Raw genomic sequence first — 16,239 nt, forward strand, 5'->3', positions numbered from 1 at the left:
CAGCAAATAATATATAAAACATTTGTAAGTGAAGATACGAAAAAACTATCACTGATGTTTGAGTATACAAGTAGTTCCTATGTAAACACCTTAAGTAAATGTTGTCATATCCCTAGTGATTGATACGATGTTGTACTCTGTTATTTACACATTATACGAGCTAAAAGCTTTAACCTAATTAGTTATGAAATGTATTTCCTGTTACAGATTTATGAACTTTTAAAAATATTCTTCATCCTTCCTGTTTATACTTTTTGTGTGTGTCTATTTTTATTTCTTACTAGTTCTAATTCTTGCTCAAGTTCTGCTATGTTGTACATGATTATCTACAAATGATCCCTTCCTCAGGTGGTTCCTGAGCTGTGGATGGTCGTGAGGGTGGCTGGTGGCAATATTGCTGTAGATGTCTTGTGCTCTTTCTGCTTTTGGCCATTGTTGAAGGCAGAGTTCTGGAAAAATTGACCTCTGGTCTGATCTGGTACAGCTGTGCTTTTTGAGATGACAAGTGATTACTTAAAGTGAGGAAAACTTCAAGCATTTGGGATGAAATGCAATTCTTAGCAAAGCTGTGTTTCAAAAAAGTCGAAGTTCACAGTGACAAAAGCCGCTCATGTGTATGCTTCCCAGTAACCTGAGCTTTTTGATCACCTAGCCAACCCCTTCATTTTGAAATGATGCATTAATGGGGGGTTTCTAGTGCTGTAAGCAATTTGTCTTTTTTCTGATGTAGAGCTAGGGGAAATGCGAGCCTGCCACTAAATGGGGCAGGGGAACTGGTGACAAACAGAAGTCTGAGGTGCTCAATGTCTTCTTTGCCTCTGTCTCTACCAGTAGGATTGGCCTTCAGAAATCCCAGACCCCTGAGACCAGAGGGGAAATCTGGAGCAAGGAAGACCTATCCTTGGTGGAGGAGGACCAGTGCCTTTACCAAAGTTGCTGAAATGTGTGGTGACAAGACTAAGGAATCTGACAGAGGCTCTCAGGGTTCTCCTGGTTTCTCTATTGCTATGGAGGTTGTGGAAGATACTGCAGGATGTCACAAATTAGGAATATCACCATATTCTATCTATATGAAGTACTTGGGAAGTGCTGTTTTCACATGGTTTTACTGCATAACTCAGTGACTTTATCAATTCATTTCCCTCATTGCTGTTGATGTTAAAAAATAACTGACATCTTTATTCTGGATTTTTGGCAAAAATCTCTAAATATTTTTGTGTTTTGTAATAAAAATTCCATTTCCAAGCTACTCTACAGATTAGCATAGTAAATTTAACTTACTTTCTGTCAAAACTAACAGTTTAGAATCACAGAATCATTTAAGTTGGAAAAGACCTTCAAGACCATCAAGTCCAACTATCATCATCAACATCCCCTCACTAAACCTTGTTCCTGAATGCCATGTCCATGCATCTCTTAAATACCTTCAGGGACGAGGACTCCACCACTTGCCTGGGCAGCAAGTTCCAGTGCATGGTCATCCCCTCCGTGATGAGATTCTTCCTAATGTGCAATCTAAACCTCCCTTGGTGCAACTTGGCACTGTTTCTTCACATCCTATCACTTGTCACCTGAGAAAAGAGACTGACACCCTCCTCGCTGCAACCTACTTTCAGGTAGTTATAGGGAGTGGTGAAGTATTTCCTCAGCCTCTTGTTCTCCAGAATAAACAACCCCAGTTCCATCAGCCACTCCTCATAAGCCTCGTTTTGTCCCTTCACCAGCTTCACTGCCCCTTCTCTGTATATGCTTGAGCAACTCAATGTCCTTCTTGTAGTGAGGGGCCCAAAACTGAACACGGTATTTGAGGTGCAGACTCACCAGTGCTGCGTACAAGGGGACAATCTCTTCCCTAATCCTGCTGGCCATGCTCTTTCTGTTACAGCCCAGGATACCCTTGGCCTTCTTGGACAGCTTGGCTCACTGCAGGCTCATGTTCAGCTGGCTGTCGACCAGCACCTCCAGGTCCTTTCCTGCTGGGCAACTTTTCAGCCACTCTTCTTCAAATCTATACCACTTCACTGGGTTGTTACGACCCAACTGCAGGACCTGGCACATAACCTTTGTTGGATGCCATGTGGTTGGACTTGGCCCATCGATCTAGCCTACCCAGATCCCTCTGTAGAGCCTACCTGCCCCCACTCAGTTTGACAGTCCTACTTCAAAGGTATTGTCACAACTTAGTATTGTCCATTTATATTCAGTAATCTTGATGTTTAAAATTTCCTTTTCTCAAATAAGAAAGCTGACTGCACTACTGTTACGGAAAACCTTTGTGCTTCAAGTTCTCTGTACGAGAGGTGTGGGAGCCACGGACTCCAGCAAGGACGTAGAGAATTTGATGGCTGCACTCTGCAGTCTGAAAGAAGCTCACACAGAATTTACCCTTCTCTAGAACCACAGCCTCTGCTTATTTTTTAACAGTACAATACTTACACACATCCAGATATTCAGAAAAGGAAGCAGTGATGTTGCTGATAGAGACTGTCTTCCTGTCTTTGCCTCCAGATGTATCTCACCACAACATCTTTGAGTGTGTGCCAGCAGTTTTGTGTTTTTCTATTTCTTCGTACTCTCTGTTTGGACACAGACTGCATTTTCCATTTCATTAGCGCCTGTATCATCATGAACATCACTTCTGATGGTTATGACATCCTGCCAACTATAGCAGAGCATGTGATGCCATCAACTGACATAATACCTCATACCAGACTCCATGTAAATGAGTGCAAGGCATCTACGATGCCCGAAGATACCCATGACTCGGCAGTTCTGCTGAGAATTTTAAATTCTCTCCGGACAGTGGGAGGTTGTACAGTGTTCCTGGTGATCTGTCTGTCCAGATTCAGGTAAAAAGGAGCTCACTCTCCTCAGCTTAGCAGTGCATTTGGGTGGTTCAGGCACAGCATTTCTGTACAGTGCTGCGCAGGAGCTCCGCGTGGAACACAAAGGTGTCTAGCATTTTTCCCCTGAGTCTACAGCCGTCTTGCTTTACTGTTGACAGTTAACAACTTGAATGTATCTCATAAACAGAGGCATTAAGATCTTTCTCCTGTGTGACGAAGTCATTGACCTTTTGACAGTTACCTTACAAGATAACTGAGTTTGGTTAAGGATCTGGACTATTAGTGAGAGGTCCAGAACAAAGGTTCAATGCATCACATTTTAGATTAGGAAATTCTTAAGGTCTGCCTTTCTTTTTACTTCAAGAAGTGATGACTTTTCTGTTTCTGAGCCTACTGATTCCCAGAATGACAACTGGATGCTTTCTTTCTCCCTCAGACTGTTGTGTGCATTCCTACCAAGCATTTCTCCCTCTTCTTCAAAAATGTCCAGAAATGAATTCCTGGAGTGGTGGGACAGCTTCCATTCCTGAATCCTACCCCTTTTGTGATCTGGACTCTTTCTGCCACATAAGTGTTTGGTTTTCTCAACCCCATGAGATGTGTTATCAATTTTAAATGCAGTATTAGCCTATGATACCGTATGTCCTCCTGCCAGGCCTCCGTTAGGTTCCCTAGTATTTTCCATTGATCACGGATACTGTGCCACAGGGCATCTCAACCAGGCATCAACAGCTACTGCAAAGGAGCCTTTCAAGGCTCCAGCCATCAGTGTTCTGGTGTTTCTTTCTAGAGGATAAGAAGGGTGAGTGTTAATAAACTCTCACTTGAAGTCAGTGCAGGTTACTCCAGATGTATTTTCTATATCCACATTAATGGTTCTCTTTCTTCCTCAATTGCTGTCATCTGATTTTGAGATTCAAAGATTATAAAGAAATTAACAATGTGGAAGTGTGTTCCAGCTATTTATCTCCTCCTTGAGGGAAGAGATATGAACAAATCCCCTGTCCCTGTCCCAGCAGCTCAAGCCATGCTCAGCCGTGATGTAAGTAGACAGAATTTCTTTGAGGTATCAATCACTGTAAGCATACACATTTAGGAATATACCAGAGCTCGATATGGAGAGCACTATGGTCTGTGGATGAAATGTGCATGTTTTAGGAATATTTCTGAACTGTATACCAGATAGGCAGTTGTATAATATACATATGTTGTCTTGTTTTATAGTAATTGTAGTTTATACAAATCAGTATGATAGCACAGGCTTGGGGCAGGATGCTGAATATATTCAGTGAGCGTTAACATATAAAATAATCATTTGGAGTAAAAATAACTTTCTTAATTTTCATAAATGAAAATAATGAAATTAGTCCCCATAATAATTTCCCCAATAATTTCATAATGAAATTCGTCCCCAGCAACTTTGGAATCCTGAAATGCATTTAAATATAGAAATACATTTTCAATTTTTTGAGGAATTATCAGGTATCGCGAATGCAATTAAACAGTAGCCTAGCAAGTGCCTTCACAGATACTGGCAGTTGATATTTTTGTTATTACCTGGACATTGTCTTTCGTATTCTCGCTAACCCTGTTTCTTACGGAGGCTTATCAGACACTCCGATCAACAGGTAGTCTCTAGCTCAGTGTAGAAACAGATGCTATTTATTTTTTCGGTGTTGGCAGTTCTCCTCAGATACAGAAGATATGGTTACATTCGTCTTATTTAGCCAAAATAACATTTATGTCTTGTTTGAGTTTTAGTATAAAACACCTGTGAATAATTAACTTCCTTGTACAGCCAATTTTAGAGTTAGTATTTGTAGTTACCAGAGATTACAGTGTTTTTACCTTGTAAAACCAGTGCGGTTTGAGATCAGCTGTGCTCCTTCATGTCTGAGGGGTTTGCCATGGGAGGTTTGGAGAGAAGAGCACTGCTGACTCACCAAGATTCCAGCATGCACCCCTTGTTTGGACATCAGGACCTCTGAAGAGAGCTAGCCAACCTCCCTGGGATGCACAGCAACCAGTAGGTTAGGTAAGGGCTTGCCTGAGCACCAGGAGGAAAAGTTGATGCCTGTGATGTCCCAGCTGCTCTCTGCAGCAAGGCATCCCACTTTAAATGGAGATGCAGTGCCTCTTTTTCAGCCCGGGTGTGTGGCCTGGGGCTTTCACCTCTGAAACAAGGCCATTCAACATGTGGAGGTGCTGACACATCACAGCTCAGGCTAGGTATCAGTTGTGTGTTTTTTATGCTGAGGATATGAGCTTCAAGATGTTAACAGATTCTTCTTTCAAGCCACAGTCAGGGCTGAGTATCTCAAACCCAGTTCAGTTCTGATTTTGTTTAGGAACCATTTGGTTAAGTGCTTTAGCTAGCTCTGAATTAGAGATCTGATGATGAGCATAAATCTCTGTGGTCGTCAAATCCATTAATTTACTTAGTTTCAGAGTTTCTTACCATAAACATTAATAACTACCAGCTGTTTCTGGTGTGAACATTGTTCTGTGTACCCCTACAGCTCAGCAAAGAATTTTTAAGCAACATTTGTAACACAAGAAGGAGGTGGCATTGGTGCGTAACACTTTTTGAAAGGTAAATATTCCATATATACGATATACCAAAGGACCTGGGAGAACAAATGGGTAATTGTTATCCCACAAGTGCTTTTCTTGTGTGTATGTGCACGTCACCAGGGAAGGCTCCATGGGACCTTTGTGGCCCGGTCATGCAGGGGATATTGACATTTGCCATCCTTATCACTTAAAATTTCAACATTTTGTGCTGAGTGTGTTTGCATCCTTCTTGAAAAAATCATAATAAGAAAATGCATCCAATTAACAACTGTAAACCAAGCAGCATAGTTTGTCAACAAACTACCATTACAAAATACAATTGGGATTAACGATTATTTTTTTTTAACTTTTTGACATTTTCCTCCAAACAGTATTACATTAAGAAAGATTTCTTGATTGGCATTAGAGTTTTGTATATTTTACTGCAGTAGATTGTTGTTTCTTCTCACTATTTCCCTATTCATTCACTATTAAGTGTTTGTATTTCACTCATTTCTGCTTAGTATTGAAATACCAGAAATCCCCTATGACAAATAGGAATTTCTGATCCTTTCTTGCAGCCAGTAGTGTCAAAGTCTTGTAACTAAGGACAAGATATCCTTGTGTTTTTTTCTGAAGCCTATGATATTGCAGTGAAGTTTTCTCTTTTTTAAAACCTAATTTGTTCTGTTTGGTGAATTGATAAACCTACTTATAGAGTTCCATATATCTACATGTGGAGACTGCTGTGTTTAAATTCCATAGGAATTTTGAAAAGAAATTAGACTGCAGTGGCTGTTGAAGAGCTATCTTGAATCGGTCACAAGCCTGAAGGTCAAATGGCAATTGTGCTACAAACCGGAGTAAAAAACACAGAGAACTATAAAGCCAAATTCTCAGGAAACACGGAAACATGATGACTTTAGTATCATGTTGCCCAAACACGTTCACTGTTTACCATCAGGTAAGCTTCTGCTGGCTTTTTCCTGATGTTAAAAATAAGTTTTGTTATGTGGGTGTTGGAATGATCTGTTTTGGGAAGGCACCAGATTAGCTTTGAGTCCAATATATTTGTAGCCTGGCCTCATAATGCTACATTTCAGCTCTGCTTTCCCCCTCATCTGCTGCTGTTTTCTACCTGCAGTCAACTGCACTGAGATCAAGTAAGCTTGTTTAGATGTGAAAATCCAGTTTGAATGGGACAGCTGCATAGCAAATTGAACATATGAGCTTTCTGCTGAAAAGATACTGTTTAACTGCTTTCAGTTAATGTTTTCTTTTAGTTTCACAGTTGTGGGAAGACGAATATGTCATATCTGATATTTGATAAACGATGGAGATATATTTCTTCAGTTTCACTTTCAGAGATAGAAAATTGGTATTTCTACATTTGCTTTAAATATGGATCAAGATGTCAGGGGAAATCTTACTGGCTTGTATAGTATTGTTTAATGTGGTGGGAATGTTATGAGTGGTGATAATTCCTGCTTCATCTTTTTTCATGTGGCACATGAAAGCACTTGTAGATTCATTTAGGATGTAATGTTCTGCAGCAACCAGGAAGTTAAAAATATATATATATATTTTTTCTTTTATTTTCTCAGACGTCTGAAGGCACAATAGGCAGATGTCTGTACCCAACACTGATTAAACTAGAGTATTGCAATTTGTCCTATATTGCATCTGTATTACTAAAAACTAACTTTTTAAAAAATGTAGGTTCAGATTTTGTTTGGCATTCAGCTAAAAAAAAAAAGTGACTAATACTTAAGAAAAAGATATTATGGTGGTATTCCCCCCAGATAATCTGTTTCACAGTGTACAGAGAAAGGGCTACTATTGTCCAATGTTGGGTAAACCTTCCTTTCTCCACCATTTGAGTTTCTTTTCGTTTTCAGAACTCTACCCTGACCCAGAACTGCTTTATCTTTTCCTTGAAGGGACACAGAGTGGCACTTCGGGCTGTTCTGCAGCCTTCGTGACTGCTGTGTGTGCAGTCCTTGTCCGTGGTATCCCTTGGTTGTGATGGGTGGCTGAATTCTGTGCAGTAGTGTTACTTCTTGGCTGTATGTCCCTGCTGCACATCAGATCAGAGTCTTTTTTCAAACGTAGCTGGGATTGGGGTTGGAAATGGTTGAGAGAGACTTTCTGCTGCTGCCTGACTTTGGGTGATAGCTGCTACATCAGAAGTGTTCAGTTCGCAGCATTTTCCATTCCAGAGTGCACAGATAAAGCACGTTTAAACCTTTTTGCATGAGTTGCAACATGAAATGCTGTTTTGGGGCCGTACCTTTAGCTGGTCGACTTCTGCGCTGTGCTGCTGGTCCTGCACTGCCCAGTAAACGGGAACAAAAACACAATGCTGAGACCTGCGTTTTTCAGGGCGCTGTTGCCACCTGGTGGTATTGGCCCAAACCAGCAACAGACGCTCCGTGACCTGGAGGAGTCGGTGGCACAAATCACGAGTGGAAATGTTGGAGGGAGCAGGTGCTTGTTGCAAGGCTGATTGCAAAATGGGAAGAGAGGGGCTTGTGCTGCACTGCTCCCAGCCGCTCCTTCTGAGCCACAGCTCCCTTCTTGCCACTTCAAGCAATGTGGCCTTTTTTTTTTTTGGAGGCTTTACCTCTGTGCAATGCTTTTAGCTGTGTTAGGTGGGATTTCTGATCGACATGCTCAGTCCCAAGTGAACAAATGATATGTGTGCCGATGGTGGCAGAAGGTGTGGGTAGCCTTTATTCTTTTTCTCTCCCCATTTATTTTCCACAACGGTCAAGTACCCAAACTATTGTACATACTGAGCCTCAGATTTTGGAAACGCACTGTAAAGTCCTGAGCCTCTAAGACTTTAAGTAGCACAGCCCCAACAGAGAAGACAACCGAAGAGTTAACCATCTTAAGGCTGGGCCGTAATTCAGCTTTCAGCTACAAGAAGTTGAGCAAAATGACTAAGAAGCCTGATTCACATTATGTTATTCAGCTCTCTTTTTTGAAACTCAATACTTGAAACAGTTTGTGAAGGTCTTGGAATAATCCTGTGAAGTGGTATTCGGTTTGGCCAAGCCCCAGAGTGCAAACTGAGTTATTTTTACTGTCAAAGCATTCTGAGAGCTGAAGTATGAATTTCCTGTGAAGTAGATAAAATACTTCAAGGATTTGACATACTTTACTAAACAAATGTATTTGGACTCCAGCAAGAATTCCTGAGCTTTTTAAATCTCGAATTTATGCCAATCAATCATAATCCAGTCCTGAGTTTTTAGTGTAGTGCTAACCTGCTACTCAGATCTTACACCTGAAATTTGCCTGCAGTGCTCACTAACATTGGTCTGTTTAATGTAGGGAAAAATGAGCAAAGTATGTATTTTCAGTCATCATAATTAGCTTAGAAATTATCAAAGCCCTTCTTTTGTGGGAGGAATGCCTATTTTGAGCTGTAAATCATTAGGTTTCACTTAGGGACGTAGATACTTAAAGTTAAAAAAAAAAAAAAAAAAAATCAAAGAGATGGTTTAGGTTAAAATTGTCCTAGCTATGAAATAAATAGGAAAGATTAGCCATAACTGGGACCTTCATTATGTGGACACTACTTGTATATGCTGGAATGGTAGAACAGAAAGGAAGAAAATGATTATGTTTTATTAGACTGTTACTCAGACATGGACCAGCCTGCAGTGCTAATCTCCTAAGTCTGATTTAGTTTTGAAAATGTTTAGTTTTTGAAAATGCCCATGATAAGCAAGTGCTGAAAATTTTTCTTCTAAGGCTGCTGTAAATGATTATATATATATATATATTTTTAATGGGGGTATTGGGAACTGATTTTTTTCATCTCTTGTTCAGCATATTCATAATTAATAATTTCCGCAAAGAAATCCAGTTCTTGCAAGTACTTTTCCAAATTCCTAATGTGGCTTCAGTCTAAGCTTTAGACAAATAGTAAACTGATTTAAAACCTATTTGGAACATGCAGAAATCAATATGGTTCTCTGAACGAACACCACATAATTAGGTACATCTGGCTTGTGAATGTAAACTATAGCTAAACTGAATTTTTTAAAAGCAAACTCTGCTTAGGTTTAATATCCATTTAAATCCCTCTTTTAATCTATTTTAATTAAATTTGAACTAAAAAGAGATTATTCTCTTAGCTTGATATTTTTTAGTTTTGTTTGATTTGAAATTTTATCTAGATAAGATTTTATTTGATATGCAAGTGGAGTTTTCACTGTTTGCATGATTAATGACTGGCGTCTGAAGGAAAAAGGACATAGTTTGGTTGTTACGTATTAGCAAAACACTTGGATCATTCACTTGGAACTGGAACACAGCCGTTGCAAACAGAGACATGTGTTTTCCCATATGTATGCTGCTTTTAGGTGAACAAAAACTTTCCATTTTTAAGCTAATATCCAATTTTCTATTCTGTCAGCATCACTGCAATACCTTTTCAAAAAGAAAAACGTGCCATATTAGCCATAAACACCAGAAGCATTGTTTAAATCATGCTATATTTAACACTACTTCAGGCACTCTGTTTTCAAGCTCTTTTTGACTTTTGGCTCTGTAATATTAGATCTTATGGTTTTAATTAAAATAACCCTTTTTAATTAAAAGTGTTCCAGCACTGTGTTTTGATGCATAAGTATCTGGCAATACCTCGTCTTTTGTCTTGCTGAGAGCAGATCTGGTGTAAGTATCTCTTCTCATGGTTTGTGTTGACATTGTTGGTCTCTGCATAGCATATTGACTCTCTGGTAATCTAGGGAATCTGTGACACTTTCGTGTGTTTTCTATTTCTGATGCAGAGTTTTTCCATGACAATGTGTTTGGCATTCTGTCACTCAGATTTCTTCTTACACCTTTCTTTCATTGCTCTAAAGGCTGTGGTGTCACGTACTAACAGAAATATTTTGTAAGAATCTAATCATAAACTACCTCTGGGAAGCTTATTTTTCTGTGTGATAAAAGTCTTGAAACTAACCCAGATCTGCTGTCCCCTTGACCAGACTGGAGGAGAATTGCACTTCTTCCCTGTGAGACTGTGGGTCTCCTCATTGCTGTCCCTTTCTTTTCAATGCTGCCTTTTGCTTGGAATAGCTGCATTGGCGGTAGCGATCTGCACATGCTCTTTGTAAAGGAAAAATTAGATTTGTGACTGAAATTTCTGATATCTGGAGAAACATTGATACAAACCTGCGCCACTAACTATTGCAGTAAAAATTTCTGATATCTGGAGAAACATTGATATAAACCTGCGCCACTAACTATTGCAGTCCTTGGAGCAAGGCCCTCAAAACACAGCTGGCTAGCCTTGACTATCTGTCTTTGACTACTGTCATGTCCTCTGTGACCTTCTGAACATTTACCAAACTGATTATTGCCTATCTGTGGACAGCGATCAAGTCATTAAATATTATTCAGCATGTTTGCTTTAGACAAATTGATACTTCCTGCACGGAAACTTTTGTCTTCAGCAGGTGGTAACTGGTGAATACATTGGTGCTTGTCAGCAGCGCACGGTTTCTGCATGGCTGCAGGAAAGCCGATGCATCATTACCGATTTTGTGCAACGTGATACTTGCAGCCAAGGCGACAGAAATACTTCAGGGTTCCTATCTCAGAAGTCATGGTGTGTGGGTTGGTGAGGTCTGGGAGGTTAAAAGGCACGCCTGCAAAGTCCTGCGGCGCTGCAGCAGGCGCTGACCAGGCTCGCCGGGACAGCTGTGGTTGGAGGCCAGGTGGAAACATGTCCCCAGCTCCTCAGGACAGAGCCTGAGTAGAGGCAGCAGCACTTCAAAAGCAGCTGTTGTCACCGGTTGGGAACTGGCTGTCTCAGCTGGTGTGTTTGTAACACGGGCTCAGGTTTTGAAGATCTGCACAGTGGAGACATCTGTGCCTTGTGTGAGGTAGTTACTTCTCTGCTGTCTTCTCAGGCTGGCAACACTGAAAGTACAGAGACACAGTTGTGGGTATTGCACAGGTGGACGTGGGGCACTTGTGCAGGGGAGACTACTGGGGCTTTCAAGTTTCATAAAAAGGCTCTGTGTAATACTAGTCCAGCGTTTTCAGTTTCATGTGGCCTTTTGTGCATAATCCCTTCTTACCCTCTTGCTGTCCCTTTTCCTGTCCGGGGCAGAACAGCTGAGGTGGGGAGCCTCTGGAAGGCGAGTTTTACTGCATCCACATGGAAGCCAGCATCTGTGTTACCTGCTGCTTCCCGGCACTGCCTTTCTTCCTGTCCCTAACTCAGTGACCATGTTGTCGGTCCATTTGTCACCTTATACCTCTGCTTGTTCTGTCCTTTTGCGGACCAGAAAGCAGGCCTTGAGACATACTTTTGCACAGCTTACTCTGTGACGAAGCCTTGGGCTTTGCTTGCTTTACCTGAAAGATGCACAAGCAGCAGGAGTGGGTTCATATGGCACTAGGTTTGGAAATGAGAGGATGAACAGACCTCAAGAAACCACTGGCAGGATGGAGAAGGGACGCTGAGCAAGAGGGCATAGAAGTAGGCAAGGAGAGCAAAGGGGTATCAGAGAAGAACAGGGCGAAGTACTGGATACCAGGCATAATAAAGAAGCCATTGAGGGATCACTTGATGATGCTTGGGGCTGGACTTTTTATAATTTGTTACCACATGATAGAAACATACACCAGAGGATCATCTTGTGGGTCTGCCCAGTAGGTGGAAGTATTGTGAGTGTCTCAACAAGTGGCACCAGCGTTATCATAAGTGGTCTGAGGTCTGTTGTGCCAAGGGGAACACGGGCTTAATGATAAGGAATAATGCAGTGAGGATCAGGCCAAAATATTTGGTACACACCCTTTTCATGTTTGGCATGTGGATTCAAACTCCTAATGCTATGGTATATTTTGTCTCTCTACCTTTCTGTGGATTGAGTTTTTCTAACATGAAAATGGTAGCCTAGTATGCGGTTTATGTGCATGAAGATGAGTTGTTTAAAAATTCTGCACCATAGATATCTGAGATGTTAGAATTGTGCTGTTATATGAAAACACTGAATGCTGTATGCTGAAAACAGTATTTCTGACAGCAAGCAAAACCTAATCACTGTCTGGATTATCTTGATATATCTGTGTTTTATGATAGAAGATAATAAAACAGAACGCAGGAGTAAAGTCAGGCTAAAGCAACAACAGATGGGTTATTGTATCTAGTCCTTTCACTTACAGAACTATATAAACAGTGCTACTAAAATTGCATGGCTAAACAAAAGTCCTCTTTTTAATGTAGAATAATATTAAAAAACAAATCAGCAAGATTGCCTAAGAGCTGTAGTTTGTTTTTGCTGCACTGTTGCCAGACAGAGCATATTGCATTCTGTTTTGCAATAATAGAAGTAACACAACTGCAGATGTTATTGCTCTACCTCTTGGTTAGGTAATAAATTTAAAACAGCTTCTTGGTTTGCTAATTTGAATGTCTGTGCATAACTGTTTAAGTGCAGAACTGAAAGCAGAACAAGTTAGATATATTGCAAGAAAACTGTCATTTTAATTTTTCTCTGTAACTCCATGCCCCTGTCTCCACACCTTTCCTTGCCCTATGCCATGGACGTTTGAGAAATGCTTTTAGCTACCAGAAAACACACTTACAAAATACTTGCGCTGTTGGCCACTTCAATTGAGCTTTCTGGCACAGCCTCTCAGTTATTTGACCTCTTCTATGAAGGGTTGATGTAGAAAATAAAAACAAACAGTGCAAATAAAGCAGTTACTAATAACTGGTGATGATTTTTCCTTTGTTTCTAAGTTCATCAGAAGTGTCACAAACAGCATTTAGTAGAGGATTAACAGTTTTTATCTATTTATAAATTAAATCCCCACGTTGATGGTTGTTGCTCTTTTGAGCTGTTACTTAAAAATCTCCCTGGAAATGTTCTGTGCAGGACTGTTTTTAATATTGTAGGAGTAGAGTTCTTTTTTAGGTATTTGGAAGTAACTTATGATTCTTCCAAAGAAATCCAAGGTCTTTATTACTGAACCTTGGGAAAACAAATATATAAGACAGCAAAGTTTTATGAGATTGAATGCTAATGAAATAAAGAGTGGAACTGCACACAGAAGGCATTATGCATGGTTTCAATTAAAATACTGGTATGCTGGTATATTTTTAATCCTATTAAACATTTTTGTTGTCTGAGTTTTCTTTCATGATAGTTCTACAAAAGAAGAACCTACATTTTTATCTATATGCAAATACTTCCAAGAAGATTCCTCTGAATTATTATCTAGCAGTTAATAAATGGTTTCTGCAGAAATTAATCCAGGTGCCTTTTACTTTCTAGCTACACACGTGCATTAACTGTATAAAGATAGGTGGAAAGAGTTCATAAGTCTGTGAAAGGGAAGCTAATTTGTCACTCAACTGTCTCTTCAGTTCATTACATTTATGTTTTTATACTTTACAAATAATACCGTATAATGTCTCCTTCTTTCTCATGTTCCAGAAATAATTTGGCTAGGGCCTAGGTGTTTTGTTTTCTGCTGGCCTATTAAAGAAAAAAAAGTATAAAGAAAGAAATGAAAAATAACACAGATTCTACATTTCAGATAGTGTTTGATTTTGCAACCAGATTTTTCTCTGGTTATTCTGGTTGCCTTGTAGCAGTCTGCTCCCGATCCCTTCTGTCTTGAAATGTGCTGGAGATTTGAAACTAGGGCAGCAGTCAAAGAATTTGCATATACAGCTTTCTCTAGTCCACTGTTTCATGAAATCATCACATGATAGAAACTTGTTTCTGCGCATACTTGGATCATAAACCATTGTGTAGATGGTTTGCTATTGATCATAGCTGCTCTGTGCTTAATGCAGGATGGCTATCTACTCCTGGAGAGGCAGTACCTAATTACATACAGATTGATCTCTTCACCATGTAGTTGCTGAATACTCAGGCACCAGCCAGGCTGCAGGCAGGCTAGACATTAAGGTTCCTGACCAATCCTGTTTTGTAAAACCTGAGTTACTCAGGGAAGACAGGCTCGGATTGTTTCACCTTCAATTTTTTAGCCATGTTCTTTGCAAGAACCTGAGAACAATCTGTTAATAAGGTCTGTCTCAATTTAAATGAAGGAGGGGCTGAAGGAAGTGTTTTGTACCTATAACATGACCATGGATAATTAAAAATGGCTCCAGGTTGTTTCTGAAGCAAGTTTCCCACATATGTGCAGCTGGTGCCAGATGTTGGTCAGAGTGAGGACCGGACAGCACTGACACTCACAAAGTCTGAGCTGAGAAGCTGCTGCTTCCAACCTGGGGAGCAGGGCAGGATGGCCCAAGCTGATGGATACCTGGTCAAACCCTGGTGTGGAGACGGACGTCCGCTGCCTCCTATGCTGCTTCTGCCTGTACCGGTGTTAATTTGTCTGTGATAGCAAAAAATTACAAGAGAGGACCTATGTAGGTGTAGTGGGTTTACGTGGCAAGGTTTTGGTAGCAGGGGGCCATAGGGGTGGCTTCTGTGAGAAGGATCTAGAAGCTGCCCCATGTTTGGTTAGGGCCCCGCTGCTGACCAGAGCTGAGCCAATAAGTGATGTTGTTTTGTGCCTCTGTGAGAGCATATTTAAGACAGGGGGAAAAAAAAAAAAAACGCTGCATCACACAGCAGCTGGGAGAGTGAGAGGAGTGAGGAACAGCCTTGCAGGCACCAAGGTCAGTGAAGAAGGAGGGGGAGAGGTGCTCCAGGCACCGGAGCAGAAGTCCCCTGGGGCCTGTGGTGAGGACCATGGTGAAGCAGGCTGTCCCCCTGCAGCCCATGGAGTACCACAGTAGAGAAGGGTTCCACCCTGAAGCCTGTGGAGGAGACCACGGTGGAGACTGCAGCCTGTGGAAGACCCCTGCTGGAGCAGATTCCGGACCGGACCTGTAGCCCGTGGAGAGGAGACCACGCAGGAGCAGGTGACCTGGCAGAAGCTGCTGCCCGTGGGGGATCCAGGTTGGAGCAGTTTGCTCCTGAGGGATGGACCCCGTGGTACGGACCCATATCTGGAGCAGTTCTAAAGAGCTGCTGCCTGTGGGCAGCCCACACCGGATCAGTTCAGCAAGGACTGCATCCCGTAGGAGGGACCCCACAGCACAGGGGACAAGAGTGACCGAGAAGGAGCGGCGGAGAAGAAGCGCTATAGACTGACCATAACCCCCATTCCCCTGTTCCCCTGTGCTGCTCGGGGGGAGGAGGTGGAAGAGGGTGGATGGGGAGGGAAGGCACTTTTGGTTTCTTTCCTTTGTTTCTCACTTCTCTAGCTTGTTAGTAATAGGCAATAAATCTTACTATCTCTCTATGCTGAGTCAGTTTTGCCCGTTACAACAATTACTGCATGATCTCCCTGTCCTTATTTCAACCCTTGAGCCCTTTTCATAGTATTTTCTCCCTGTTCCTCTTTCAGGAGGGGGAGTGAGAGAGTGGTTGTGGTGGAGCTTGGCCGCCCACCTGAGTTAAAACCACCACAGTAGGGAGCGAGGATGAAGACACCAGTTAATTCTTGCTGCAGAGCCTGCATGAAGTTTGCAGGAAGAGGTCTCACAAGGCTATCACTGAACTTGTGTCCATCATGTCCATGTGTGCCAGCATACAGGTGATGCCCATGTGCATCACTGCTGATGTCCATGTACACCATTGTGCCCAGGTGCTGCCACGTGCAGCAGCGTTCAGGTGATGCCTGTGTGCGATGGTGCTCCGGTGATGTCTGTACATGGCAGCAACAGGTGAGAGCTGCACCCTTTGGCAGCTGGGAGGATGCCTGGTGGGTTCATTTCTGCAGGAGATGAGTAGGAGGAGTTGCTGGGAGAGGCAGCAGCTCTTCACAGTGTGCTGCAAGA

General features: G+C 41.6%; 1 protein-coding gene across 3 annotated transcripts in view; it reads left to right on the forward strand.

Moving 5' to 3' along the window:
• The window catches only part of TNFAIP8 (TNF alpha induced protein 8), a 65,962-nt gene that overhangs the window by 23,851 nt on the left and 25,872 nt on the right, over window positions 1-16,239 (forward strand). Inside the window, exon 1 of one of the 3 annotated variants that reach the window (XM_083816228.1) lies at window positions 6,496-6,562. The exons of 1 other annotated variant lie outside the window; for it this stretch is intronic. In XM_083816228.1, the coding sequence (XP_083672354.1) occupies window position 6,562 (1 nt within the window). In that variant the 5' untranslated portion in view covers window positions 6,496-6,561. Of the gene's footprint in view, window positions 1-6,495; window positions 6,563-15,294; window positions 15,319-16,239 lie in introns of those variants that run through there. One more of the 3 variants, XM_083816229.1, reaches the window with a different exon arrangement.

Source organism: Anser anser (genome assembly GCF_964211835.1).
Source record: "Anser anser genome assembly, chromosome: Z".
Taxonomy (NCBI): Eukaryota; Metazoa; Chordata; class Aves; order Anseriformes; family Anatidae; genus Anser; species Anser anser.